Here is a 26,954-nt window from a genome sequence, read left to right as displayed (position 1 = left end):
GGAGGAGTTCTGTCCACCCCGGATGAGTCACAGGTGGCCAACTTTTATATGGACTCTGAGAACTGAACTCTCAGGCCTTCATGTTTGCGTGGCAAGTCCTTGACTGACAGCTGTCTCAGGCCCTGGAGAGTCTTTTTTGAAGGTTTTTTTTTTTTTAATATAATTTTCTTTTAAATTTTACTTTGTGTGTATGGATGCTTTCGCCTGCAGCTTCGTCTGTGTCTGTGGAATGTTTTCACCTGCAGTGCCTATTAAGGTAGGCACTTAGAAGAGGATGTCACAGGTATTGTGAAACATTGTGTCCATGCTGGGAATCAAACCTGGGTCCTCTGGAAGAGCAGATGGTGCTCCTGACCTCTGAGCCACGCCCCCACAGCTCCCTGAATTGTATTTTAATACACACAGCTAAATTTCTGTTTTTAGCTGACTCAAGAGTTTCACTGGGCAGCGGCCTTGTAAGCAGCTCTGGGATCCTTCTCTTAACTGGCCTGCTGCTCACCTATCAGAATGTCCACACGAACCGCAGGAAAGCCCTCCAGCCTTGGGGAAGTGCCTATGCTTCCACCAGAAATACGCATCCACACACTCCTCGCTTGCTAGAGGAAGCTTGGTTGAACATGTTTTCTTAAGTGTATGTCCCGGAGGAAAAGCTGTCTCTTCAGAAGCAGTGTTCCTGTCCCTTGCACAGCTTGGGGCCAGCTTGTTCACAATCAGCAGTAAACGTGTGAATACAAGCAAGAATGTCCTCTCAACTGAATATATTAGAGAAATGACATATTTTCAGCTGTATAGCTCAGTAGTAGAACACTTGCCAAGCATGATCAAGGCCTTGAGTTCAGTCCCCCATGCTGCCGAAATCAGTCAACCAACGAACCAACCAACCAATCAACCAGCCAGCCAGCCAGCCAAACCAACCAAGAAGCCAGTCAGCCAGCCAGCCAGCCAGCCAGCCAGCCAGCCAGCCTACTGCATCAGTTAATGCAGTGTAGCGGTGGTGCACACCTTTAATCTCAACACTCAGGAGGAAGAGCAGGTGGATCTCTGAGCTCAAGGCCAGCCAGAGCTACACAGTGAGAGCGGCACTATTTAGAAGTAGCTCAAGACTCTCTATTCAGCCAAGCCTAGCGGTGCTACCACACTTCAGTCACGGGCAGTTGTCCTTGTCGTGTGTAGTTTTAGTCAGGGGTCAGGGCTAGGCAAAATCCTTAGCTGTACACCTCAGACTGCAGCAGCCTATGAAAAATTACAGTACCCAGCTGTGCCTCATTGGAAGAGCTAGGCTGTCTGAAACATGATCTTGTTGTTTTCTTTTGCTTAAGAGGACTTTTAAACTGTGAAAGTCCTTATTCTGCATCAGGTGGCCTTGGCTTAATAAGAGAGACCCTGGGAGGCCTATCATGGAGGTACCATCGCTGATGACACACTCCTCACACACCCTGACAGCAGATTTGCACCAGCACCCATCCACATCCCAGCCTCCATACTCAGGTGTGGAGGCAGGAGGATTTGTTGAAGGCAAATAGGAATTTGAGGCTAGCCTGGGCTACATAAGAGCCTGTCTGGAAAAACAAACAAGAAACCAAGCCCATATTATCAAGAAACTGCAAAGGCATCTAAGATACCCTTCCTAGTACTAACCTCACGTGCTCTGTGCTCAAGCCACTGAGTGCATCCTTGTACCATTAGTGCTCTCGTGCCCCACTGAGTGTGCAGCTGTCCGAGTTTTTGCTTTTTAAAACAATCTCTTGCTCAGGATTATGTGATAACTCTAACTTGGAAGGCAAAGCTATTTATCAGTTTGGCAATAAGTTTCCTCTGGTGATGTAAGGCTCAAACTTTGTAGTGCCTGTCAACCAAACTCTAGGGCCTGCAAAGTTTCCCTGCACACATGCTTGCATGCTCATAGCCTGCTAAAACTTTAACACACTAAATAAATCGACCTGTTAACCTGCTTATTCTCTTTTCCTGCTCTGAGCCTACTTCCATTTTATTTCCTCCCTTCCTTCTCCTCTTCCTTCTTTCAAGACAGGGTCTCATGTAGTCCAGGCTGGCCCCAAACTTGAAATATAGTGTTGTAGTACACATCTGATCCTTCTGCCTTTGCCCCCCGGATGCTGGGATACAGGTGTGTGCTGCCAGGTCTGGTTTGTGCCATCCTAGGGATAAAACTTCATGCACACTAGGCAAGCACCCTCCGAGCGGAGCCACACCAAAGCCCATGTACCCTCATTGCTCATAGTGCTCTCGGTCTTCCTTCCACTGCCCCACAGTCCCTGGTTCCTAACTCTGTGTGATGCTCTCTGATTTGTTTGCACCACAATGGGCAGATCTGTTTTTAGGGTGCTGTTTTAGATCTGTGTTTACGGTGCAATGCTGTGGTCTGACCTCATTCCTCTTGTGGTGTCTTATACACCATTTCCCCCCAACTTAGATACACCTTAAAACAGTGCTGGAGAGGACGTGCCCCTGAGAAAGGCCAGCCATGTTCCAATTACTTTAGCCTATTTGTTTATAGTAGTCACGGCATCTTTTTTCTCCAACAGACTCTCAGACCAAAGTGTTAAGTTTTAACTGAATGTGAATCGCCTTGTGCTCTGCCCTGTTGTCTGTCCCTCTGGCCTCTGTTTTCATCACCACACATGGGTGTGGACTTGAAAATAACTATATCACAAAAAGTAAGGTAGAAAACAGACTAGAGTCACTTGCAAAGCTAATAACAACATTACAGTTTAGCATCCTGTGTTTGGAGACAGTCTGAGTCCTTGAACTGATCTAATACGTGGCGCACACTTGAGAAGTGGCTGGCTTATAGTGAGGTGGGCAGGGTTGCCTCAGGTCCCCGGTCTAAACGTGGCACTCCCCTGCTTCACTTTCACAGATGGACTTGGGCATTCCAGCAATGACCAAGTGTTGCAACCAGCTGGATGTCTGCTATGACACCTGTGGTGCCAACAAATACCGCTGTGATGCAAAATTCCGATGGTGTCTCCACTCCATCTGCTCCGACCTCAAGCGGAGCCTGGGCTTTGTCTCCAACGTGGAAGGTAGGTCTCTTAGGGACACGTCCCAGAGACAGGGACTTTTGCTCCTGCTTTTGCACAGGGAGCCAGGGGCCCCCCTTTACTGGAGCAATGGTCAGAGCTTGCTGGAAAGCTGGAGGGAGAGACTAGCTGCTCTTTTGTGAAAGATCTTGCCGCCCATGAGCTGCTGGAAAGGCCACAGCAACGCCTCCACAGAGAATGAAAACCTGCCTTTAAGACTGGAGAAAATGCTCCCGCACCCTGTCAACTACTTTCCACTCAGTACTCCCTCTATATAGGAACATGTGGTTTGGCTAAAGCCCCTTTTCAGAGTTTGCTCTTAGTCTGGGCAGGAACTTTAAAAACCCTCTTTTGTGTGTGTACAGCTTTCTGTGTGCTTCCGGGTACTTATTTTTAAACACTGCCTAACTGCTCCCAGCTCTGACTCTGTAATTTCTTTTTCCTAACTCACTGTCCAAAAGGTTTTAATCTCTCCACTTCAGAAGCCAGAACATGATAGCCCAGTATTAATGTTCAAAGTTTCCAGATGGGAGAGGTTGAAAACCAGGCTCCTATGAGCTACAGAGATACCAACTGTGGGAGCAATCTTGGATGTGGTTCTTGGATGTGTCTAGAAAATAGTTCTAATGTGAATGTGTGAGGGCCTGGGAATGTGGACTATTCCTGGGCCTTGTGAAAAGGAGAGCTGTCTCTATCGTGTGTCCACATAGGGTGGAAAGAACTGCTGTTGATGTAGGCTCGGGTCAGGTAAGGGCTCTAGTCCAACTTCCTATTGATTTCTCTTCTTAAGTATCTCATTGTTCTCCCACTGGCTGGGTTGCTGCAAATTCTGTTTTTATGTTCCATCAAGTGAGGGCCAGCCACTGGGACCAGCTAGATTTTAATATCAACTAAATCTGATAGGCTCCACCTGCAGTTGTGGCCACTTTAGTTTTTCCTTCTCTATAGACTAAATACAAGCCCTCGAGTTCCACACGCTCTAGGTCAACCCCAGACCACCACTTCAGCACCATTTCAGGCATCCTGCTCTCCCTCGACTCTCCCGCACTGAAATCTGTCTGGGTTGAAGGCCCAGGCTTCCCACCCTAAAGTTCCTTCTGCATAAAATGTTTGACCATTTGAGCGTTGTGTGTATTTGAGGCTGTATTTGTGTGTATTTGAGACAGTGTATTTGAGGCTGAGTGGTGGTGGCACACGCCTGTAATCCCAGCACTTGGGAGGCAGAGGCAGGTGGATCTCTGAGTTCTGAGGTCAGCCTGGTCTACAGAGCAAGTTCCAGGACAGCCAAGGCTACACAGAGAAACCCTGTCTCATAAAACAAACAAACAAACACAAACAAACAAACAAGCAAGCACAAAAACACCAGTGTATTTGAAATGTAATTTGTGTGTCATTTAACTCATTCAAATACTGGTTGAATATGTCTACAGAGTTACGCAATCAACCCCATATTCATCATCTTCCAAAGAAACCCTATAGCCATTTCCTTCAGACTCCCCCTACTCAGCCAGAAGCAACTGTGAATCTAATTTGTACCTCTAATTTGTACACTTAGGATGTATGAAAAGATCATTCCTTTTTTTTTTTTTTTTTTTTTTTTTTTTGCCAAATAGTCCATGATATGCCTTCTGACATCATCTTTATCTGTCCATCAATTGATTTGGCTTTGGTGTTAATCCTGCTACAATGATCACTAACATATTAGTATCTGCAGAAACCATGCTTTCATTCTTTTGTGTGTGTATATGTATGTACATACATATATATGTGCATATAGATATACCTATATATGCATATACATATGTAGAAGAGAAATGGATGGATTATACAACTAATATATGTTGAACTGTTTGATAACCTAACAAAATGTCTTCCTAAACAGCCAAACCATTTTAGATTCCCCAAAGCTCCACTTTCTTCACATCCTTGTCAACATTCATGTTGTTTTTGTTACAGAGCCTGAGCTCCCTGGCAACTGGCGGTATTGGACACGTAAATGCTTAGGGGAGGTGTCTATCCAGGAGCATTACCCCTTGTCTTTCGCTTGTTGTCACCGAGTCAGGAGACCCTTTGTTTCTAGTCTGTTGTCAGATTCATGGTTTACAAGCATCCACACACACATCCCTGCTTTGAGACAGGGTCTCTAAGTAGCCCGGGATGATGCCAAAATCCCAGATCTCTGCCTCAGCCTGTGGTTTGGGTTACAGGTGGGCACCACCGCAGCAGCTTCTCCTTAATGCTATTTTTTGAGGCTCAGGAAGCTTACATTTTGATGAAGTAAAATTTGTTTATTTTCATCAGTGGTATTTTGCTGTCACATGTAATAACTAGACTTTACAGGCCCAAGGTTAAAAACATCTACCGATCTTTTTCTTCTAAGACTTTTATTATATTAGCTCTTGGTTTAGGTTTGTGATCCATTGAGAATCATTTGTACATGGTATTAGAACCTTTGCTCAGATGAAGCTCGTGGTAGCTCAGTAACCAATTGGTTTCCCATAGTAAGGGGAACAGGGACTATTTCTGACATGAACTAAATGGCAGGCTCTTTGATCTCCCCACCCCCCAAGGGAGGAGCAGTCCTGCTAGGCCACAGAGGAGGACTTTGCAGCCAGTTCTGAAGATACCTGATAAAACAGGGTCAGATGAAAGGGGAGGAGGTCCTCCCCTATCAGTGGACTTGGAAAGGGGCAGGAAGGAGATGAGGGAGGGAGGGAGGGTTGGGAGAGAATGAGGGAGTGGGATACAGCTGGATACAGAGTTAATAAAATGTAACTAATAATAAAAAAATAAAATAAAATAAAATAAAATGAAGAATGGGTTTGACCCCGGTTTGTGGCTATCCTGATGATTTAACACTGATGTTGAAATACTATTTTTTTCCCACATTAAACTGTAAAGTGTAACGAGTGATCTCTCTGCGCTTGACCCTATGCTATTCCACTGATCTGAAGCAGCACCTGTATCCCTATCCCATAGCATTTCAGTGAACCCGGAAGTTAAGATGTGCCCTTACCCTTGTTCTTTGTCAGATCTCTCCAGACACTCTAGATTCCTGTCATTCCTATGAAATTTTAGGACCAGCTTGTTAATTTCTGCAAGAAATGACAAGAAATGACAGCTTTGAGTTGTCATCCTCAGAGCTTTGGTTCAATCTGTGGATAAATTCTAGTATTTCTACTTTTACAAAATTGTGTTTCCTGGTCCAAGAACATGAATGTCTTTTATTTTTCCCCACAGTATTATCACTGTCATAGCAAAGGCCTTGTGCTTCTTTGGTATTTTTTCCCCATTGTGATGTTATACTAAATGGAACTGTTTTCTTAATTTTAAAATTTTAATTTTAATTTGTTTTCTATTTTTTTACATGTGTGTTTATGATGGAGCCAATGTGGAGGTCAAGGGGCAACTTTTTGTGTCGGCCTCCCCTGGTCTCCTGACCTGGCCTCTCATCTCATCCTAGGGTGCTGAGGTAACAGCTGGAAACCACCGGGTTCAGCTTCCGTTTTCGTTTTTTGTTTACTAGAGACAGCTTTTCATTAAGTAACCTTAGCTTGCCTGGAACTCACTCTCTAGACCAGGCTGGCCACAAACTTGGCTGTGCCTCCAGGGCTGGGATTAAACTCCTGACTCCAGCTTTTGTATGTGGGCTCCAGGAATCAAACTCAGGCTGTGTCGGGCTTGTGTGACAAGTGTTTTTACCCACTGAGCCTTCCTCCTGACCTTTTAATTTTCTTGGCAGGTGATTTATTGATGCTGTACAAAAAGACAAGTGCTTGATTTCTGCCTATTGATCTATTTTTTGATCTGGCTGAATTCTTGCATAAATTCTAGTAGTTTTTCAGAACATGCACGTCTTTACATAAGACGCCATCAGCACATCAAACTGTAATTTGCGCTCCTTCTCTTTCTTGACTTTATGGCTAGAACTTTACTACCCCAATCAACGGACATTTTAAGAGTTCATTTCCCTGTATCTTCTTCCGGTTCTGCAGGGGAAAGGCGCCAGCCTTAGCTCTGAGCATGAGTACTGGTTCTTCCTAGGTGGCCCCTGTCAGGCATGGAAGCCCTCCTCCTGGGTTGTTGAGTGTTTCTATCATGGAAAGGTCTATGGGAGCTGTACTGACTTCAGTGTGTTAAACCAGCGTGTGTACTTACGATGAGCGCCGCCTGGTTGTGGTGTGAATCCAGCTGACTGGTGTCTGCTGAAGATGTTACATTGAGTCAGGAGAGAGATTTGTCAGTGGCTTGTTATTCCTCTTGTTTCTCTAATTTTTGTTGTCAAAATAATACTAACCTCATAAAATGAAACAGACATAATCCTAAGTTTTAGAAGTATTTAGAAGTTATTGCTATTATTTTTTAAAAAACATCTAGCAAAAATTTCCTTGAAGCCACATGGAAGTGGATTTCCTTTGGAGATGTATTTTTAGGGACTAACAATCTATTTTTATTTTCTATTTTATTGAGCCAGTTCAGAGGAGAATTTATATTTTCTTTAAGTTTTCTAAATTTTCTGGCATGCCCACAATATCTGCTATGCTAGTGAACCAGAATTCACCTTTTGGGGTGCCTTCCCTCAGATCTGCTTCTCCCAAGGGACAGGAACCTCCCCATGAGTTCCCAGCCATCGTGGTATAGCATAACTTGCTGCTGTCCTATTTGCCTGCTCCACTTCTTGGTCTGAACTATGAGAGCCTTGAGTTGGGGTTGATACATTTTATGTGCTCGTCTCTGGTACCCAAGAGAATGGCTGATGAGCCTTTCTTTCATACATATATTCCTCTATCAACAAATGATTGTGGAGGCCACACCTGAGTAGGGTAAGCAATGGGAAGTACAATAGTGTGTCTGAATGAGTATTCTAAAATCACGATGGTGTGGGATTTCTAATGCCTTCCCCTGGGGGAGCCACAGAAGTGAGGCACCAGCAAGCGGATCTGCTTTATCGGACTAGAAGGGGGCCTTTTCTGAAAGTGCCTGTCTTATGGGTGAGTTCATCCTCTTGATTCTGTCTCTGCCATTGTCTGGCCATCACCCTGGAAACACGCTACCTGGCATGCTAGCTGGGTGGTCTGTGCTGATCTTTCTGCTTCTTTTCATCTTTTCAAGCAGCCTGTGATTCTCTGGCTGACACCGTGTTCAACACCGTGTGGACCTTGGGCTGCCGCCCCTTTATGAACAGTCAGCGGGCAGCCTGCATCTGTGCGGAGGAGGAGAAAGAAGAGCTATGAAGACAAGGCGATTGTGCCAGGCTTTCAGTCACACCAGGGCTCAGTTTCAGGGATGGTGGTGTGATGGAAGTGCCGTTCTTTCTTCCAACCCTTCGGAGACCACAAGCTGGAGAAGGGAAACAGCGGGCCTTGTCCTTTGAGAAAGTTAAGAAAAAGATGTGCAGAGTCTGAAGACTGTTTACGCTAACATTGGTCGCCCCAGCTAAGACACACACACCTGGAAATTCAGTTCAGCTGAAAGAGAACTAGCTCCTGCTATCCCTAGATCTGATCATGATAGTCATAAGCCAAATCTGGGGGAGCCCAAACACTTATTTGGGAGATAAGAACTTTTCTCTGGTCCACGTTTCAGTTGCCAGTTTAGCACCTCACATTTAATAAAGCGCACTTTTTAGAAAACTTGAAGAGAGATGAATGAATTCCATTCTCATGTACAGTTCTATTTCACTTGAGGACAGAATCCAGGCTGGTAAGTAAGTTCTGCCCATGAGGATGCTATGGGTGCTTAAGAGACAAACCCTGGGCAAGCAGGGCCTTGTCAATAAAGGTTGGGTGGGGTTGGGGTCCTGAGGGTCCAGGGCTCCTCCAGTGGCCACTCCTATGGGTATGCCCCCATTGGCATACTCAGACTCCAAGCTGTGTGAGAGTCATTTGAAGATCCGAGATGTGTCTGGTTAGGGTAGAAGACGTGCCTACAAATGACAGGAAGTGACACCATTCCCTCGCTGTGGCCCTCAGCACTGACTGTGGATTAGGAGTACTTGTGGGCCCTTAAATGTAGCCAGTCAAGCCTGGGGCTGTGCCCAGGCTACTTCCAACACTGAAGGTGTTCTGTTGCCCCCAGAAGGCCATCAGTGTAGATCATAATTAGCCAACAAAGCCACACCAGCCAGACTGAGCCCAGGGCCCGCTGTTTTGTACATTTTCAAACGCAGCCACACTTACTTTCATCTTTGTTTAAAGCTGCTTTCACTGTGTAATGTCAGAGAGAGGTTATGACAAGGACTGAAAGACCCCAAAGTCTAAAACAGTCACCTTTGGCTTTGATTTCTGACCCTAAATTCTTACTTCCTCTCTTCCCCCTCCTAATTTCATTAAGTTGAACCAGAATTGTCAATCATCCCACGTGGCAATTAGAGAGAGAGAAGAAATGAATGGTCCATTGCAGCCTGTTTGAGAAAGAAAAAGAAACCTTTGTTGATTATATGTAAAGTAAGAGTTAACTGAAGTATCAAGGAGCCGAATTCAGCTGCAGATAACATTCATCTGTGTAGTTTATGATATTTATTTCAATAAAATGTATTGAGCACCTGCAAAGTAAGAGTATGATATAATTTTATATCTTTTCCTATTGTCACAAATACTAATATTCAGGGCTTATGGGAACAGATTTTAGTTTGGCTTATAGTACGGACCACTTAGAGCCGATGACTTTAAAATGTAATGTTTTCTAAGCTGGGTATTCTGCTTGCATATATGCCTATGCTCCACATGCATGTCTGGTGCCTGAGGAGGTCAGAAGTGGCCATTGAATCCCTGGAACTAAAGTTACAGACAGTGGTGAGCCACCATATGGGTGCTGGGAATTGAAGCCAGATCCTCTGCAAGAGCAGCCAGTGCTCTTAAGAACCTTAGAGATTTATTTTTAGGTGAAAACATTTCACACAAGACAATATGAAACCATTAAAATTACTATGCAATATTCAACCTATTATATTTTTCTCTTACACATTATTTTTCAGATAAACCTTCAAATCTCCTTTAAATATTCTGTATTAGGGTTGGAATTTCAGGGCATAATTATTAGATATTTAGGAGATCATGGGTTATCCTTTTAGCAATTAATTATTTTAGGTTTTTAGCTTGGAACGTTATTCCAAGCTCTCATTTTAGTGGCTCTATTACACCATAAATGAGGCATTTTATTTTAAGAAAGAAATGGGGAGGGTGTCCTTCCGTGAGAACAGCATAGCTCTTTGAATCCTAAAACTGAGGCCCATGTAGGCTGCACAGGTTAGCAGTGCTGTGACCTGTACCAGCCAGGGACAAACAGCCAGTCAGCCCTTTCGTTGGGGGTGCTTGTCTAAACGCACAGTTCACGACTTAAAGAAGTCAGGTGTCCGGGAGGTTCTCTGACGCTCTCAGAGGACAGAGGAAGATGCTCCAGAGAGGAGGGCATCTGGAAGCAGGGCCTAGTCCTCCCAGTCAACGATGATGGGGCCTCCTGTCAGTGTCCGGCTTTGCAGCCCAGCAGAGTCACCGTCCTCACCCACGTCACGACGCACTCGCCGGTGGCACCCCTGGGCACAGCGGGAATGTTCATCCAGTACCCCACACACAAGCACCCGGCAGTGCAGAAACACCTCCTGAAAGGATGGCAGTGATGGCAAAGCAGTGGTCCCAACTGTCATTGCAGGCGACAGCTGAGAGCCACACAGAAGATCACATGTTTTACCCTCTCAGGCACAACAGCAACAATGTGGGGTTGCAATGATAACCTTGTACTTATGGACAGGAGACCAATGCTTAGGATAAGAAAACTGCCCAGTCCGTGCATTTGGAAATATGGCCAAGTTGCAATGGAGTCATGTGGGTGACCTCAATGCCTAGACGCATAACTTTGGTATGCTGAAGAGACCTTAGGGAAACAGTGTCCCCTGACATTAGCACTTTAGTCCCTGGCTGGGAGCAAGGATTTCTGTTGTAAAGAAGTCCTTTCCAGAAGGATCTTCTAGGCCAGGAAGTAGCTACTCAGCTAATTTCTGGAACAACAAAATGGAAAGGACACTTAGAGGAAACGTGGAAAGAACGTTCCTCTGTTCAGCTTCACTTATATTGTGTTTCAACACTGCCAACAGCAGCAAGCTTCATCTTATCACTTCCAGCTTCCTGGGATAGCCTCCTGCCATCTTGAGCCGTGTATACACAGGCCATTATGACACTTTCTTCACACCTGCTGTACTCATGTTCATAATTTTAAAAAATGCTTAATGTTACATGAAATGATGCAGTATATCCCACTAGTTGTATTAATTTGGGGCCCTCTTTTGCCCTCTTAGACTATCCTCTAAGACATATCCAACAAACTGTTTTGTTTCTTTGAAACTGATTTCTTTGAATATCTAGACAAAGTCATGTGTTGAGTTAATGACTGTAGCATTTTTTTTAAAGTTTACTTAAAAAAAGAAAACTCAATTTATACTGTTGTTGTTCACTACTTGTAGCTTTGAAAGCCTCGCAACTGGTAGGTTCCCATATGTTCCACGGGAATATTCCATACTCCAAAGCTGTGTCCTGCAATTAGCATTCTGAGTTCTGTTCTCTCCCCATTCCGTACTGTCTTTCTAGGAGTTTCTGCTCTAACCTTTGTTGAACTGACAGTAACACCAGCTTTTTACCCTAATCTGCCCACAAAGATGTCAAATTATGCTCCTATAATATTGTCTGTGCACAGTCATTCATGTGAGGGCGGGGCGGGGCAGGCAATTGTGACATGTGTGAAAGTTGAGTTTTTCAATGGCCAGTTCAATTGTATTCCCCCAGAGGTCCTTCGGACGCTAACCGCAGGCTCTTAGAATGTCAACACGCCAGGGCAATGAGAAGGAAGGTGCAGGAATGGGGTTGTGAGACGAAGGGTCCAGCTTACCTTGTTATCTTTGCCCACAAACTTGAAGACAGGGACCTGGAAGTGTTTGGCTAGGTGGTCCCGGGATGAGTACTGCTTCACGGAGTCATCAGAAACACAGCTGAAAGTAGGACAGACTGCATGTTAGACCTGACTGCTCCCACAGAGGTAGACCACACTCCCATCCAAAGCGTCTGACCCAAAGAGAAGGGGGTGGAGTGTCCTGGGCCACACGTCAGCCTTGTGAGAATAAAGGGTAAATGGCAAAGGCATCTTCAGACCTCATGAAGTAGGGCCATGTTTGAGTCTGACCTAGCTTTTATTCATGGGGCCCCAGAGAGTACAGCTTGGTTAAAGGCTCCAAGTATTAGAAGCACCAAGATGAGCTCTTCAGAGAGACCATTGGCTAGTGAGGTTGTCTTTCCATTGGTGACACGGTGTTGGAATCTAGGTTAACATAGCTGTTATTCTGAGAAGGTTCTTTGATTTTACACCTAGTTCCTGGACATATAAGAGACACAATCCCATGGAGGAAGTACAAAGGTGAGTGAGTCATCTGTGCACACACATTTAAGCTCCTTAGGTGACAAGTGGCCTCAAATGGTTTCATTTCTCTTCTAAATGGAACAGTTAGGTACAATTTCACAAATCTGTGGTCTTAATCTTAGTTCAGTTTGGCACATTGCTATGAGGTTCCTGTCATGGTAAACTGAATAAAGGACGCAATAACTGACAGGCTGAGGCTGTGCTTTTACATCTTAATGCCCATATTCTCTTGAGAAGCTAAGGACCATCTTTCTGTGATTTGTCCCTTTCTAACTCATTTCATTATCTTCTTGCATTTGTGCATGTACACGTGTGCACACACATGCACATCTATTTGTCTCTTTTATATGCACTAAGGATCAAGGGAGAAGTAGCACAGCCTCTTTGAACGATCTGAACAGAAGAGTCTGAATAACAAGTATTTAAGCCAAGTTCCCAGCACTGAGGCAGCAGGTGGCTCAGCCCCAGCGAATGGAAGAAAGGGCTTCTAGGCTGACCTCATCCCATCAAGGACTCAAAACCACTGTTCAGTATGAGAACGGAGCTTTGGTGAGAGAAAAGCAAAACACGGAAGCTTCCAAGGGAACTGGGCTTATAAGGAGGGAAAAACCTGAGGAATGCTGCACCCTCCCCCATCTACGAGGCTGCAGTTCCTGCCCATCTGAGCTCTGTTCTGGCTGCCATTTAGGGCAAGAACGAAAGAGATCTTGATATGAACGGGGGGAGTAGTTAGATTCACCAATGCCACCCCACACCAACAATCCCTGTCCAGGACCTTGCAGCAATGCCACAGAAGTCTCTATATTTTTTCCTCTAGAATCCGCCAACTAATTTCTTTTCTCAACACTTAATTTTCTCAACAAATTTCTTATTTTTATCTTTATGTATATGTGTGTCTATGCATATATGTGTGTCTATGTTTATGTTCATATGTGTGTATGCATGTGAACACGTGGGTACACACATGTTTGGAGGTGAAAGGTCAATGTCAGGTGTCGCCTCAATCATTGTCCTCCTTATTTTTTGAGGCAGGGTCTCTCACTGAACCTGAAGCTCATAGATTAGGTAGACTGTTTGACACAGGTACAGGGGGCTCCTGGGCGTTAGGGATCTGAACTCATGTTCACTCTGTGACAGGTGCTTCATCCACTGAGCCATTTTCCTAGCCCCCGCTATCAAACTTGAAGGTGGAGCCTACACAAGCTGTTTCAGTGTTTTCCCACATCCCTACTTGGCCGTGGCTCCTGACACCTAGCTTGCCCATCAGAGCAGGCTAATGGATCCTACTCTCAGTGATACGTGGGTAATTCTCCATCTTTTGTAGTTTTGTGTTCTGGAGACTGGCACTCATTTCTAGCGGCCCATTGAGCTTCTTAGGCATTCCACAGTCATTTCAAGTGAAATTATTCACTATATTTAATGATCAAATTCAACTGTACCTCAAGTCTGCTTTTAAAAAAGGGTGTGGGGCTGGAGAGGTGGCTCAGCAATTAAGAGCACTGGCTGCTCTTCCAGAGGACCTGGGTTCAATTCCTAGCATCCACATGGCAGATCACAACTATTTGTAACTCCAGTTGCATGGAATTCAGTACCCCCACACAGACATACATGTAGGGAAAATACCTATGTATGTAAAATAAATAAACACACACACACATTATATACACACACACCACATAAACCTAAAAACAAACACACCAAACCAAACCAAACCAAACCAAACCAAACCAAACCAAACCAAACAGGGAGGCAGTGGCCAGCACTGTGCTCACCCATCCTGGATCAGGTAGTACTTGAGGATCTCATCCATCTTGGCAGTGGGTGTGGCAAAGCAGCTCTCCACCAGGCTCTCCAGGCCACTCACATGCACCAGTGGCTCAATGCCAAAGTAGAGCGAGTCACGAAGCTTGAGTGTGGGCAAAGTCTCACGGTATGGCTCTTCGAACTCGTGGTCCTTGAAGATCTCCAGCGTGAAGGGGAAGATTCCGCGATTCCGGCTCCTGATTTCCAGCGGGGCATTGCGCAGGTTGGGCACGTATCCTTCGGAGATGGTATACAGGCGTGGGAACTCGCAGGTCACCGGGATCAACAGTTTGCTGGTCCGAATGATGATGTCACCACTGCTCCCAGGGGTCTGCTTGGGCAGACCCGTCACGAGGTTGCTGGCCACGATTTTGTCATTCACCACCTGTGCCAGTCGGGGGTTTAGAGATTATGAGATTTGTTTCTACTTTCCTCTTTCCTCACCTTAACATCCTCCAAGCACCTGGTGTGTTAAACATCACAGATCTCATTCCCTAAGCCAGAGGGGCTTTGAATTTGAGTGTTTCTGGACTGGCCAGAAGTCCATCTGCCTAAGCCCTTTCTCTTTGTTCATTAGTAGACAGGCAGACTGCTAAACTGGCATGTTGGGTACTTCTTGGCTAGCTCAGGCATTCCTCTGGTGCAATAGTCATGAGAGCTGATCTAGGGAGATGAACGGCGGCGGACCCCATGCTCTGGCATCCGGAAGAGGACAATGCCCCGCTCTCCCAGCAGGAATCCCGCGGCAGCTGAGCTCTGTTGTGGACATTTTGTTTCATGATATGTAAACATGTTTTTGTCATAATCCCAAGTGGGGGATTTTAGTTTGTCTACACCTGTTAATTGTCTTGTGCAGAGCGTGGTCTTTACCTGCTAGAATTAGTTGAAGTCAGAACTTTGAGGGGTATAAATATGGCAGCCCAGGGGGAAAAGAGCAGTCACATGGAGGAGGACTGCTGTCCGTCCTGCTGCTGTGTTTGTTGTTTGCTGGTTCCCAGGATTTCTGGATTTCCTGGCGTCAGATACTGGTGTTATCCCCCAAAGAATCCTACAACCCTACCCAGCAGGAAGAAGAGGGCTACATCCTCTTTCCCTTACAACCTTCTTTGACAATTAACAGGTGCAGACAAATTAAAACCCCATACTTGGGATTAGAACAAAAACATGTTTACATATCATAAACCAAAATGTCCATAACAGCTGGGGACTTCCCCCCGACCCCCAATTCATCCCAAATCTGCATGATCATCAGTGCAGAGAGGTTTCAGCCTGGGCCTGCTTTCCCTCCAGGGTGTGGTACCAACCTGTTATGGGGGTATTCCCTCAGGCTGTCCGTAGGAACACAGCTTGCCTCAGTGGGGAACCCAGCTCTTCCATAGCTACCTTGAATCTCACTCAAAGTAATCAGCCCTCTGATTCTTTTATTAGGACTCAGAATTGATGACTAAGGCCCCTGCCCTGCCCTGGATCCGTCCTCTGTGCCTCATCCACCTTGCACACTGAGATCGGAGCCAGGCCTTTGGAATCAGTCTCCACCCCATGTCCTGTCCAGTTTCATTTCTGCTGAGGATTCCTGCAGGGCAGGCTGCTCTGCCCCAGTCACCTTAGCACCGACCTGAGGAGTCCCTTGAGCTGCTGCTCCTGTGCTCCTGATCACAAAGGCTCTTTGCCCCTTTGTTTGTGCGAGTTACACACAATGTTACCCAGATCCAAGCCAGGCATTCCTTTCATGGACTCCCAGAGGCTCTGCCATGTGGACAGCCCCACTCATATTACATTTTATATGTTGCCATTTCAATACTGCTGTGTGCTTCCTAACAGGCAGGGATTTTCTTCCATATTCTCCTCTGAGTTTTCAGAACAAGAGTGTGAGCACATCTTGGAAAAGACAAACATAAACCTTTTACCTCAGGCTGCATCAATGTCTGGACGCCTTCGCCTGTCACAAATGAACACCAGCCCTTCAGTCTACATCATCCTTCGTCTCCACATATCTGACTACAGAGGATGCATCCTGCCTCTTGGTACTGCTGGGCTTGATAAGGGAAAATACCTCAGGGCTATGTGTGAACAGGCATGGCAGAATTATTTGTTCCACACCCCATGGTTCCAGGACCATGGCACTGGGCAGAAGATGTTTTGAGCTCAGTTCTTTTGTGTGAATCTATCTTGTATCTCATCGACTCAAGCCACACCGGATACTCTCTGTCAGCCACCTTCCCAATAGCCTTGGCCATTCCCCAAGTGTCCACCAGGGAACCTACATCAACCACTGTGCCGCAGGTCTTGAGGGAGAAGACAATGTTGACATGGGTGCCATTGGACACTCCTCGGCAGGAGGTGTTGGTCAGGAAGAGCTCCAGGCCTCCAACCAGCTCCCTGGGGACGCTCACTTCAATGGTGCTGGACTTGCACAGCACAGGGACTGTGTGAAAAGGGATTCTGTTAGAACAGGAAACCTGGCTTGGGGGAAAGGCTGAGGAAGGCTTCTAGGGGAATAGTTTCTCCTCCATGCAACCTGTACTTTTTGTTCTTTCCTCTACGAAAGGGCTCGAAGCAAGGTGATGAATACAAGGATCCCTTATTCCCAAGATTATGGTCAACGATGCTCTTCAAATTACATATTCCTTTTGAATAGGAAATGATGTGGTTAAGCTTCAGTTTTAACAAATGCCTGTCCAAAATGTGGCTGGCATAAATAACTCCATGGAGGGAGACACCCCAAGGATGAACTTTAGTGTCAACACAATTTACTGGCAGCCCGGGAAAAGCACCACAGACATAGGTGTAAATAGCACAACAAAACTGCTTTGCTTCGACCATTAGTTACTGCCCCATTAAACAAGTAATGAACATTTTCCTCTACTCGGGAAGCCTTGCAATTTGTCCTTGAGCTACTTGGTAAACTGTAAACTCAGACTACAAATTCCACCTTAATATTAAAAGACATTGCTTTTCTGTGGCATTCTTACGTTCATTTTCTCTGACCCTGCAAACACCCCAGAGGATCCTGGGTAAGGTCCTGCCAGTGTCACACCTGTGAACCCACATCTCAGCAGTGGGGTGAACAAAGAAATCAGAAATTGGTGCTCAGCTAGTGTTTCCTGGGTGATGGAATTAACATCCCAGACACCAAGAACTAGAAAACAGTTCTCAGAACAGTGTTGGTGGGGAAGGTGCCTTCATTCATCACTGTTCCAGCTAGGTTTGGCCCCATGAAATTGCTGAATAAGAACTGGGTCAGTACTTGCAAACTGAGTCGTAGTAGTGCTGTAGAAATCAGAGAGACCTGTCTGGTCTCTCTTTTTAGCAAGGTCTCACTGTTTAGCTTGGGTTGGCCTTGTTCTCAGGCAGGGCTCTGGTCTCTACCTCCCAGGAGCTGATAGTGCAGATGTGAGCCATCACATCCTGTGTGTGTGTGTGTGTGTGTGTGTGTGTGTGTGTGTGCTTGTGTGTGTTCTCTGTTGAAGGATCCCTGCATGATGACTCAGGGGACACAGGGTGAGCAGAGGGTGAGTGTTCTGAAAGATTAGACTCTTACAGTCTGGGAGGAGGGAAGGCAAAGGTGGCAGGAGGGAGGGTATGTGGCTCAGAAGGTAGTCAAACCTTGCCCTACCTTGGCAAGTGTGGTTATCTTCAGACAGCACCAGGCCCCGGGGACACTCACACTGATAGCCCTTTTCAGAGCCAAGGCAAGAATGGCTGCAGCCGCCATTGTTGTTGTGGCATCCTTCAATGTCTGCAGAGGGAACCAGCAAACAATGAGAGTCACCACGTAGCTGTCTTCTGCATTAACACCAGAGATTATTGATTCATGGCACAATCCCTGTGATCTAATGTGGTAACTAAAATATGGGGCAAACCCACAAAATGTTCGTTAAATGTTGTGACTGCCAAGAGTAATCCTCCACACAGCAACACTCACTGAGGCTCTCCAGGCATTTTGTAGAGTGTCTTTTGATTTTTCTCATGATTAGAATGAGGTCATAAATGTTATGAGTAAGACCCCCAAAACCCATTTCTTAACTGTTGTGACATTTAATATATACATATAACTTAAAATATTGTAGATTTACTGATGGATAAAAGATATTGGGTAAAAGTCCTTCTGGACAAGCTAGATGGGTCAGAGGTCCTACAGATTGGATCATTGACCCTCTTCTTGGTGCTCTAGGAATAAGAGCACTGTATATGAAAGGTCTTGGTCAGGCTTGGGAGCTGGAGACATAGGCCAGGCATAGAACATTGGCCTACCATTCCCTCTAGCATGTGGGTCCCAGGGGGCAAACTCAGGTCTTCAGGTTTGGCAGCACGTGCTCTTACCCACTGGGACATTTCACCAGCCTTGGACAATCCATACACTTTTAAAGGGTGTATGAAGTTGTGGATTTTAAAAAGAGTTCAGATTATAGAAAACAAGGTAGAAGAAAATATAAACCATGCTACTATGCTATGAAGTGTTAAAATCACTGGGAGTGGCAGCACACACCTTTATTCCCAGCACTTTGGAGGCAGAGGCAGGTGGATCTCTGTGAGTTCTAGTCCAGCCTGGTCTACATTATCAAGCTCCAGGACAGCTGAGGGTACATAGTGAGACACTGTCTCAAAACTCAACATTAATACTTTTTTCTTCTAGAAGAAGAGTTCTCTTCAGTGCTGGGGAGCACACCGGGTCCTGCCATGCTCAGCAAGCACTCTGCTTGCCCTCCACCCTCAAAATGACCGTTCTTAAGTCATTTTATTTCTCTAAGTTGCAATTTCAATATTTGTAAGATGAAGGGGTAACCCTAATTAATCACACCGGGCCTTTTCAGGTCTAAAAATGCAAAACAAAAAATAGACCAAAAACCTTTACAGGATTTAAGGTCCTCTCATCCTCTCAGGATGGTGGAACAAAATATTCAGGGCAGAACTACTTAGCAACAGAGGCTGAGGGTCATTTACAGTTTTTCCTTTTACTCTTCTATATTTTCCTATTTATATTAAACCATTAAAATTTGCTTAGAAATTTAAAGGTATAATTAATTTTTTAAAAAGCAATAAACTTTTAATAGCCACACTAAAGAAACAAAAACATTTAGCCTTTCAATAAAAGTTAAATGTTACAAATAGAAACCATATTCCTAAGTCCTTAAAGTATTGCTGATATAGATGCATAAAATTTTTATTGTTTGCTAAATATTTTTCAGTTATGATTATTAGGTTTTAAGATTATGTGAATATTAACCATAATAGTCTCAATAATGTTCTCATGAATAATTACAAATGTTCATCATGAAATCTTCTATAATATTCAAATATGCAGAAATTATTATGCAAAATTATTAAGATTTAGGGAGGAGTCCAGACATTATGATTATTCAATAAAATTCAAGATAATTTAGCCTTGTTATAAGGACAGCAGTTTAATACTCCAGCTAATGTTTTCTGAGTTAATAATGCAAACTTTGTAGGACCCTACTCAATATTATTTTGAATGTGATGAGACTAAAGTGGATTCTTATATTTAGATTATAGCTCTATTAATATACAAGTTCAATGGTCTTGAAGAACAAATCATACATCCTCTGTAAACTATGCCATTTACCTCCCCATGGCACAGTCTGCATAGAGCGTTAGGGCAACTCAGATTTGTGAAAGCAGATGTGATGTCACCTGACCCGAGCCGCACCGGACAGTAGCAGAGTTCTGATCATTACCCATAGATGTATGAAATGTTGTATCAGTTAAAAAGTAATGGAGTAGGAACACCGAGTTCAGTTCAGTTCTTTGAAATACCTCAGTAAGTTTTTTGTTACTAAGGTGTGTACACAGCAACCCTGTCGTTGAAAGGAGATGATGGGGCTAGGTAGGGGCTGTTTCCAGGAGACCTGGGCTTGATCCCAGCACCCACGTGGTGGCTCACAGCCATCCGTGACTCTGGCTGCAGGGGATCAGAGGCCCTTCTCTGGCCTCCTTGGGCACCAGGCATGCACACGGTGCCCAGGCATCCATGCAGACAAAACATCCATACACATAAAAATAAAGAAATCTTTTAAGTAGATTACTTTGGGACAGGGAAAATGGATCAGTGCAATTGTTCTTCGGTTCCCAGCACCCATGTGGGGGCTCACCACCATCAGTAACTCCGGTTTCTGGGGCTCCAGCTTCCTCTTCCAGCCCCTGTGGACACCAGGCGCTCTTGTGCTATACATACATACATACATGCAGGCAAAAAATAATTAAGTAGATAGTTTTATCTCAAAAATACATTAATCCCCATTCAAAACAAAGACAAAAATAAGTCAATGGAAAAGAAGTTTCTCAGATTTTCTTTCTTTCTTTTTTTTTTTTTTTTTGTTGGTGGGGGAGGGTGTGAGGAGAGGGTTTCTCTGTGTAGCCCTGGCTGTCCCTATAACTCACTCGGTAGACCAGGATGGCCTCGAATTCACAGAGATCCGCCTGCCTTGGGAATGCATGTGCTGATGCCTCTGCCACCACCACCGTGCTATCACCACCACCGCCGCCGCCACCACCACCACAGCAGCAGCCCCGGGGTTTCTCAAATTTCTAAGCCGTAAGAATTGCCCATGGAATCTGTTAAAATTATAAGGTCTGAGACCCCATCCGGCCCGCTGAAGCAGACTTTCCCATCCACAAGGGGCCTGGCGGGGGCTGGGTGGGAGCTCAGTCTCAGGCCCAAGAAGGTTGAGAACAGGCTGTAGAGCACAGGTTGTAGAGCATGCTCCGCTCTCTGGGGTCCTGCCTGCTGCTCTCGGCTTCTTGCCAGCAGGGTCGGGCGCCTAGATATTATTAGGAACTTTGCTACCTCAGCCTGACCCCAGCCCTGTCAGTCAGAATCTGAAACTTAACAAGATCCTATGGGATTTCTGGGCACATTTAAGTTTGGGAAAGTGAGGATTAGTCCATTTCAGTTTCCACAAAGCGTTCTGCTTCTTGCAAAACTCCCTTCCTCGTCTGTCTTGAAGACAAAATCAATACTGAATTCTGTCCACAGGTTTAAGCATCTTCGGTGCCTATGAAGCCCTGTGGTCACTTCACTATGCTGACAAAGTTTCCTGGACCACCACGCCAGCTTCCCAAACGTCAAAGAACAAGCCGGTGGCTCCCTCTGGATGCTGGGTTTGCAGCCCCCCGCCCCCGCCCCCCAGTCTCACCTTCGCAAGTCTTTCCGTCGCTCCTGAGCACGCGGCCGACCCCACAGGCGCAGCGGTGTGAGTTTTTGAGATTTACACAGATCTCACTGCAGCCACCGTTGTTCTGCTCACATTCGTTCTCGTCTGTAGAAGGGAAAGCACATGACTGCCACAGGGCTGAGCAACCTCACAATCCAGCCCCGAGCATCCCCAGCCTTTTCAGAGGCTGTGGGGTAGCCCCTGGTCTCCCTAACCCAGCCTTTCGTTCCTGTCTTCTGTCCTCGCACAAGCAAAAGGTGCCTGAGCACTGTCAATTTCGATGCTTTTAGGGTAGAACTATGAGGCTGGCAAGATGACCACACTTTCTGCTCAACTTGACCACCAGGGTCTGAGTGGGACAGACATGGTGGAAGTTGTCCTGTGACCTCCACATGCATGGTGCGACACATGGGCACGCACGCACAATAAATGCGTGTAATAAGGTGAGACCTTTTGTATGCTGGCTACACATACTTGTTTTTGTGAGTTCCTCTTTCTCTAATAAGCTCATGAAAATTTATGAAATGCAAGGTTATAAATTATATTTTATTTTAAAGCACAGAAGGAGCTTACAGTACGGAAGGAAAATCTAGCAAAATATTGTGTGAGATTGTCTTCTGTTTTTGCATGACAAAACACCCTCAAAAATTAGCTTTAAAAATTGGAATAGTCTCATCCACTTTTATAAATGCCTAAAGGAAATCCACATAAAAAAATAATACATGTTTTGGAACCTACTTTGAAATGACTTTTCTAGCATCTCTCAACTTGGATGTCAAATTTTCTAGGTTTTTAAGACTGACTCTTGGCTATATAACTCAGGGTGGTCTTGAACTCACCATTTTCCTGCCTCAGCCTCCTCAGGACCAGAGTTAGAAAATGCACCACACCTTAATGGATGCCAGCTTTGACCAGAAACATTTATTTTGTATTTATAGTTAGTAAAAACACAAATTTAGTCATTCCAGTTGTCCCAGGTGTTTATTTATTTATTTTTTTCTAATAGCTGGATCAAAAGTCAGCTTTTCTATTAAAATTTAGTAAAATTAAGATTCGGATCCTCCGGCACACTAGCCACTTCTCAATGGTTTCATAACCACGAGGGAGCAGCAGCCACCAGAGCAGACAGTGCCGTTCCAGACTGTCCCTGATCACACCATGAGCTTGTTCTGTGCTTTAGTCATGAACAGTGAAGACAAGCTCAGCTGCAGATGCTCAGAGAGTCACTGCGACCGCAGTGGAGCCCTGATTCGTCTCCTCGATCCTGAGGATCATGGGACTACTCTTACCAAAGCAAGTCTGCCCATCTGGGCCCAGGGAGGTTCCAGGAGAGCATGCACACTCAGTGGTGTCCAAGCAGCTGTCATGGCAGTCCTCGTCACAGATGTCATAAAAATCTATGGAAGGACAACAGTTACTTTCTGTGAGTGGCGAGGCTTGGAGGACCCTCTCTTTTGAGTTGTCTCATGAAAGCAAGCATGAGCTACATATTCCCAGACACCATCCTGCGTTTCTTGTGGCACAGGGCTGCCTCATCCGCTGGGGAAGGACTGGGTGCTCAGGGCAGCTTTCCATTCAGACAACCACTTTCCAGCTACTGTCCTCAGGCCCATGGTGGCCAGAGGACTTCAGCAAGTTAAAAAAAAAAAGTCTCAGTGCCTATGAACTAGGCACGAAGGATTAGGTCAGGCTCCACTGTGGACTCTCCAAAATTTGCACAGAAGCTGGGAAAGCCAGCTTCTGTGAGGCCCTGCATTTGAGCTCCACCATTAAGAGTGTTTACAAAGTCTCCAGATTTAGATGGCATTAGTGATATAGAAATTCACTTAAAAGTAATATTGACATCAAGTTGCCTCTTCCCATTATGTATCATTTCTTTTTTTAATTGGATTTTTATTTTTTAATATTAATTACTTTTAATATTACTTTTAATATTAATTACAGTTTATTTGTATCCAGCTGTAGCTCCCTCCCTCATTCCCTCCCAGCCCCACTCTTCCACTCTTCCTCCCTCATCTCCTCCCTGCCCCTCTCTAAGTGTATCATTTCTAAAAAGCAGTGACAGCAAGTCCAAAGCTACCATGTGGCTGTCTGGGCCTCTATCTGTCCACCTATTGATCATCTATCAACAGGCAGATTTTAGAGGGCTCCTCCATACTCAGGAAGTTGAAAATCCATCACTTCTCATCTTATTGTGTTAATGAATAAACATAAACTAACCGTGGTCACAATAACTCAGACTCATATGCTGCCTTTCTCTTTAACTCCATGCAAGGCATGAGAGAACATGTGTACGTACGGCCACAGTAGACATGAAAGCAGACGCTGGGCTTGGTCAGCCGGTACACGTAGTAGCCTCCAGGGCAGGCCTTGACCTCCACCGTGGTGTTCCACAGACAGCAGTTCCCTTTGAAGCTGGCACAGGCCTGGCGTTGCACAATGCCGTCACCTTCTAGGGGGTGGCTGCCATTGAGCCAAACAGGTGCATGGGTCCCACAGTGATTTTCTGGTATGCAGAAGGTGGGCATGGCATCTCCTGCCATACCTGTGAAGCGATACCATTCCCCGTCCATATGGTTGTCGCAAAGAGGCTGATTTTGAGACTCATCCAACTGGTGGTCAGTGTTCCTCCAGGGCTCATTCAGACTGATGTAAGCGGAGCAAGGATCTAGGGCTGGGGATGAAAGGGTGCTCAGAGACATGGGTGATGCTTCAGAGCACAGTGCCAACAGCTACTCCCACCTCAATCTTGCATTTCAATTTTTTCGAACAAAAAGTGTGTGTGTGCATGTACATGCACCCATGTGCAAGCACATGTCAGTCACAGGTGTCCTTCCTTAGGAGCCATTCATTTTGTTTGCTTTAGACAGAGTCTCTCTCTGGCCAGAGGCTCATTGATTAGGCTAGACTGTCTGGCCAGTGAACCGGAAGAATTCTCCTGTCTTGACCTCTTCAGTGCTGGGATTAACAGTCTGTGCCATATCTGGCAGTGTGACAGCCTGAGTTTGGTGTGCATGAGGTCCTATGTTCCTGCCAGCACCAGAATGAATGAATGAATGAATGAATGAGTAAATAAATCAATATACCAAGTGTATCTCATATAAAAGGAGCTAGGTATTTTGATACAAGGATAAGAACAGATGATTGTGGAAAAGCATGTTGCGGTTCATCTATCCAGTCATGGGAGAGACTGTGTTACAATGCAATTAGGCCCCAGTTTTGGAAATTATAAAAGAAAAGAAAGGAGGAAAAGCTGAATTGCTTTTGCAAAAATGACAGCCAGATCTCGCACCAGTATGAAGTCTGGCTGAATAAAGAATGTGTAAAGCTCATTCCATGAAAGGCAAAAGGCCCAAAGCACACAGCCGGTTGATTTGAAATACACAGCAACCTGACAAATGGATGCAGGAAATAACTTGGCAGTCTGGGGCAAGAAGTGATCAGGACATTGCACTTTCTGGAAATGACTTTTGCAGAGCTGTAGATGGCACAAGAAACCTTTGCTTCAAGTTTTGTGCGCTCCTCCCAAAGTCTTTAAAATGCCTGTGAGCTGTCCTAGCTGAGCGCTACATGGCAATTCAATGTTCCCTCAAGAGGAGGAAATGTCCTCAAGTTCCCCCTCCCTCTCCCACTGGGAGATCTCCTCTGCCTTGCTGGCTCTCCAGCCCAGCAAGACTTCCAGAGCAATTTCACGGGTGATTATAAATTCATAGAAATAGTTCACTCATCTCCCTGGCTCTAATTTTACAAGAAATGGTCAGACACTCCATCTTTAATGGCATTGACAGCAACTTCTGTAATGACTATTCCATGATTTCTGAAGTTTTCTTTAAAGTTAAATGTCATTTCTTATACTGTTAAAAAGTTTAGTTGCCTTCCTGTTGTAGAGGAATGGTGCTTGAAGAAGAGAAGTTGACCTGCCATCTGTTGTGTAGCCATACATAGAATGTTATACAAACACGGTCATTGGATATTTTCTAACATTAAATTCTTCCACCCTCTTTAAAAATGCTCATTCTGTGTCCAATCCTGTTTTCAGTCTTGATGTGGAGCCAAGAATGTGGCATTATACAGATTGATCCTAATCAGCTCATGTAGTCCTCAGCGCCAGGGCTTGACAGAACAACCCTGTGTGCTCCTCAACTCTCAGAGCCCCCTCCCAGCTAGGGGGCTCAGTGGCTCAGCAGCACATTCAGGCATCTTGGCACCTGAGCAGACATATCTGAGAACCTATCTTGTCGTTGTTGGGAGGCTGGTGTACCTGAGAGCCCCTGCACTGTGCAGATCACAGTCTTTGCAGCCTTTGTACCTTTGCTGTGCCTAGCAGCTCCGCATTCCTTGCATCTAACTTCTCACTCCTTCTTCCTTGTGTTCCAAGCAGCGAACCACTGTTGGGATATTATTAATTCAGGCTTATCACCATTCATATTGTCTTACTTTTTATCTACGTTGTCCCTTGTCCCAGGATCTCATCCAGGATGTTGCATTACATGTAGCTGGCAGATTTCCTCAGGGTTCAAACTTTTTCATTGTTTTATTTTATTTTATTTTATTTTATTTTTTGTTTTTCAAGGCAGGGTTTCTCTGTGTAGCTCTGGAACTCACTCTGTAGACTGGGCTAACCTCAAACTCACAGAGATGCCTGCCTCTGCTTCCCAAGTGCTGGGATTAAAGACCTGTGCCACCACTGCCGGGCTTCAGGCTTAATACATGTATATGCTTGAAGGTGCCAGAACATGGCCCACGTTACTGCAGAGAAAAAACTAGGCCAGCCACACACTGAGCCACACAGAAATGCCCAGAAAGATCCTCGTTGGCCAGTTTTGTGCCAAGCCCGAGAGAAACAGCCCAAAAGTTGGTTGGTCTGTGCAAAGTTCCTCGTATTTTTAGAGGCCAAACTTAATACTTGTTTTATCCAAATCTGTGCCCTTTACAGGGACAGAACATTTGGTCCCTTTTATTCATTAAAGAAAATGCTCTACCCTCATTTCTAAAAGAAAAAAAAAAATCACTTCCATTCTTAAAGTTGGAATTCTAAAGTGCTTACATCAGAAAAAGTTCGGAATATCTTTTTATATGTACTCCAAGAATGATTCAGCTCACAGGAGGGTTTTAGAGACAAAAGATCCATGGAGGTTCTGGACCCTCGGGTAAATGAACATACATCAAAAATTCTCTGGGCATATATCCTTGTAGGTTGAATGACTTTTCTCAACTGCAGGGCCATATTTAAGGCTCTGTTGTCTAGTCCTTACCATCTGATACAGAAACAGCAGTAAAAACACATTGTGCCAAGTTCTTGACACAAGACTCACCCATGGGTGACACCGGGGTGACGGTAGTGACGAGGCAGGTGAGCAGCAGAAACAGGGACATCGTTCTGATCCAGCTGCCAGGAGCGGAGTGGAAAGTCCTCTCAGTAACAGCTTTCCTTTGTTCTGTTTTCAAGTACTTAGGAAAAAAAATACCTCTAGGCTCTGAAAAAGAAAATCTATCTCAGCACTGGCTGGGACCTTATGGAACAGCGGAA

The 26,954-nt window shown here is 45.1% G+C and overlaps 2 protein-coding genes across 5 annotated transcripts in view; one reads left to right on the top strand and one right to left on the bottom strand.

The window, feature by feature from the left end:
- Window positions 1–9,592, top strand: part of Pla2g12b (phospholipase A2 group XIIB) — a 26,201-nt gene extending 16,609 nt beyond the window's left edge. Inside the window, exons 3-4 of one of the 3 annotated variants that reach the window (XM_060369516.1) lie at window positions 2,879–3,044; window positions 8,157–9,592. In XM_060369516.1, the coding sequence (XP_060225499.1) occupies window positions 2,879–3,044; window positions 8,157–8,275 (285 nt within the window). In that variant the 3' untranslated portion in view covers window positions 8,276–9,592. The other 2 variants (XM_060369515.1, XM_021664169.2) reach the window with 2 other exon arrangements.
- Oit3 (oncoprotein induced transcript 3) lies at window positions 9,545–26,954 on the bottom strand. 2 transcript variants are annotated; one of them, XM_060369514.1, is made up of 9 exons: window positions 26,740–26,954; window positions 23,724–24,098; window positions 22,714–22,821; window positions 21,407–21,529; window positions 17,866–17,988; window positions 16,514–16,674; window positions 14,219–14,634; window positions 11,922–12,021; window positions 9,545–10,575 (listed from the first exon to the last, which is right to left on the bottom strand). In XM_060369514.1, the coding sequence occupies exons 1-9, from the start codon at window positions 26,798–26,800 to the stop codon at window positions 10,468–10,470; spliced, it is 1,575 nt and encodes a 524-aa protein (XP_060225497.1). In that variant the 5' UTR covers window positions 26,801–26,954; the 3' UTR covers window positions 9,545–10,467. The 2 variants fall into 2 exon arrangements, with proteins under 2 accessions (XP_060225497.1, XP_021508337.1); XM_021652662.2 differs by having other exon boundaries at window positions 9,545–10,641; window positions 26,740–26,946.

This window comes from Meriones unguiculatus, chromosome 16 (assembly GCF_030254825.1).
Source record: "Meriones unguiculatus strain TT.TT164.6M chromosome 16, Bangor_MerUng_6.1, whole genome shotgun sequence".
Lineage (NCBI taxonomy): Eukaryota > Metazoa > Chordata > Mammalia > Rodentia > Muridae > Meriones > Meriones unguiculatus.
This window is presented reverse-complemented; position numbering and strand designations above follow the sequence as displayed.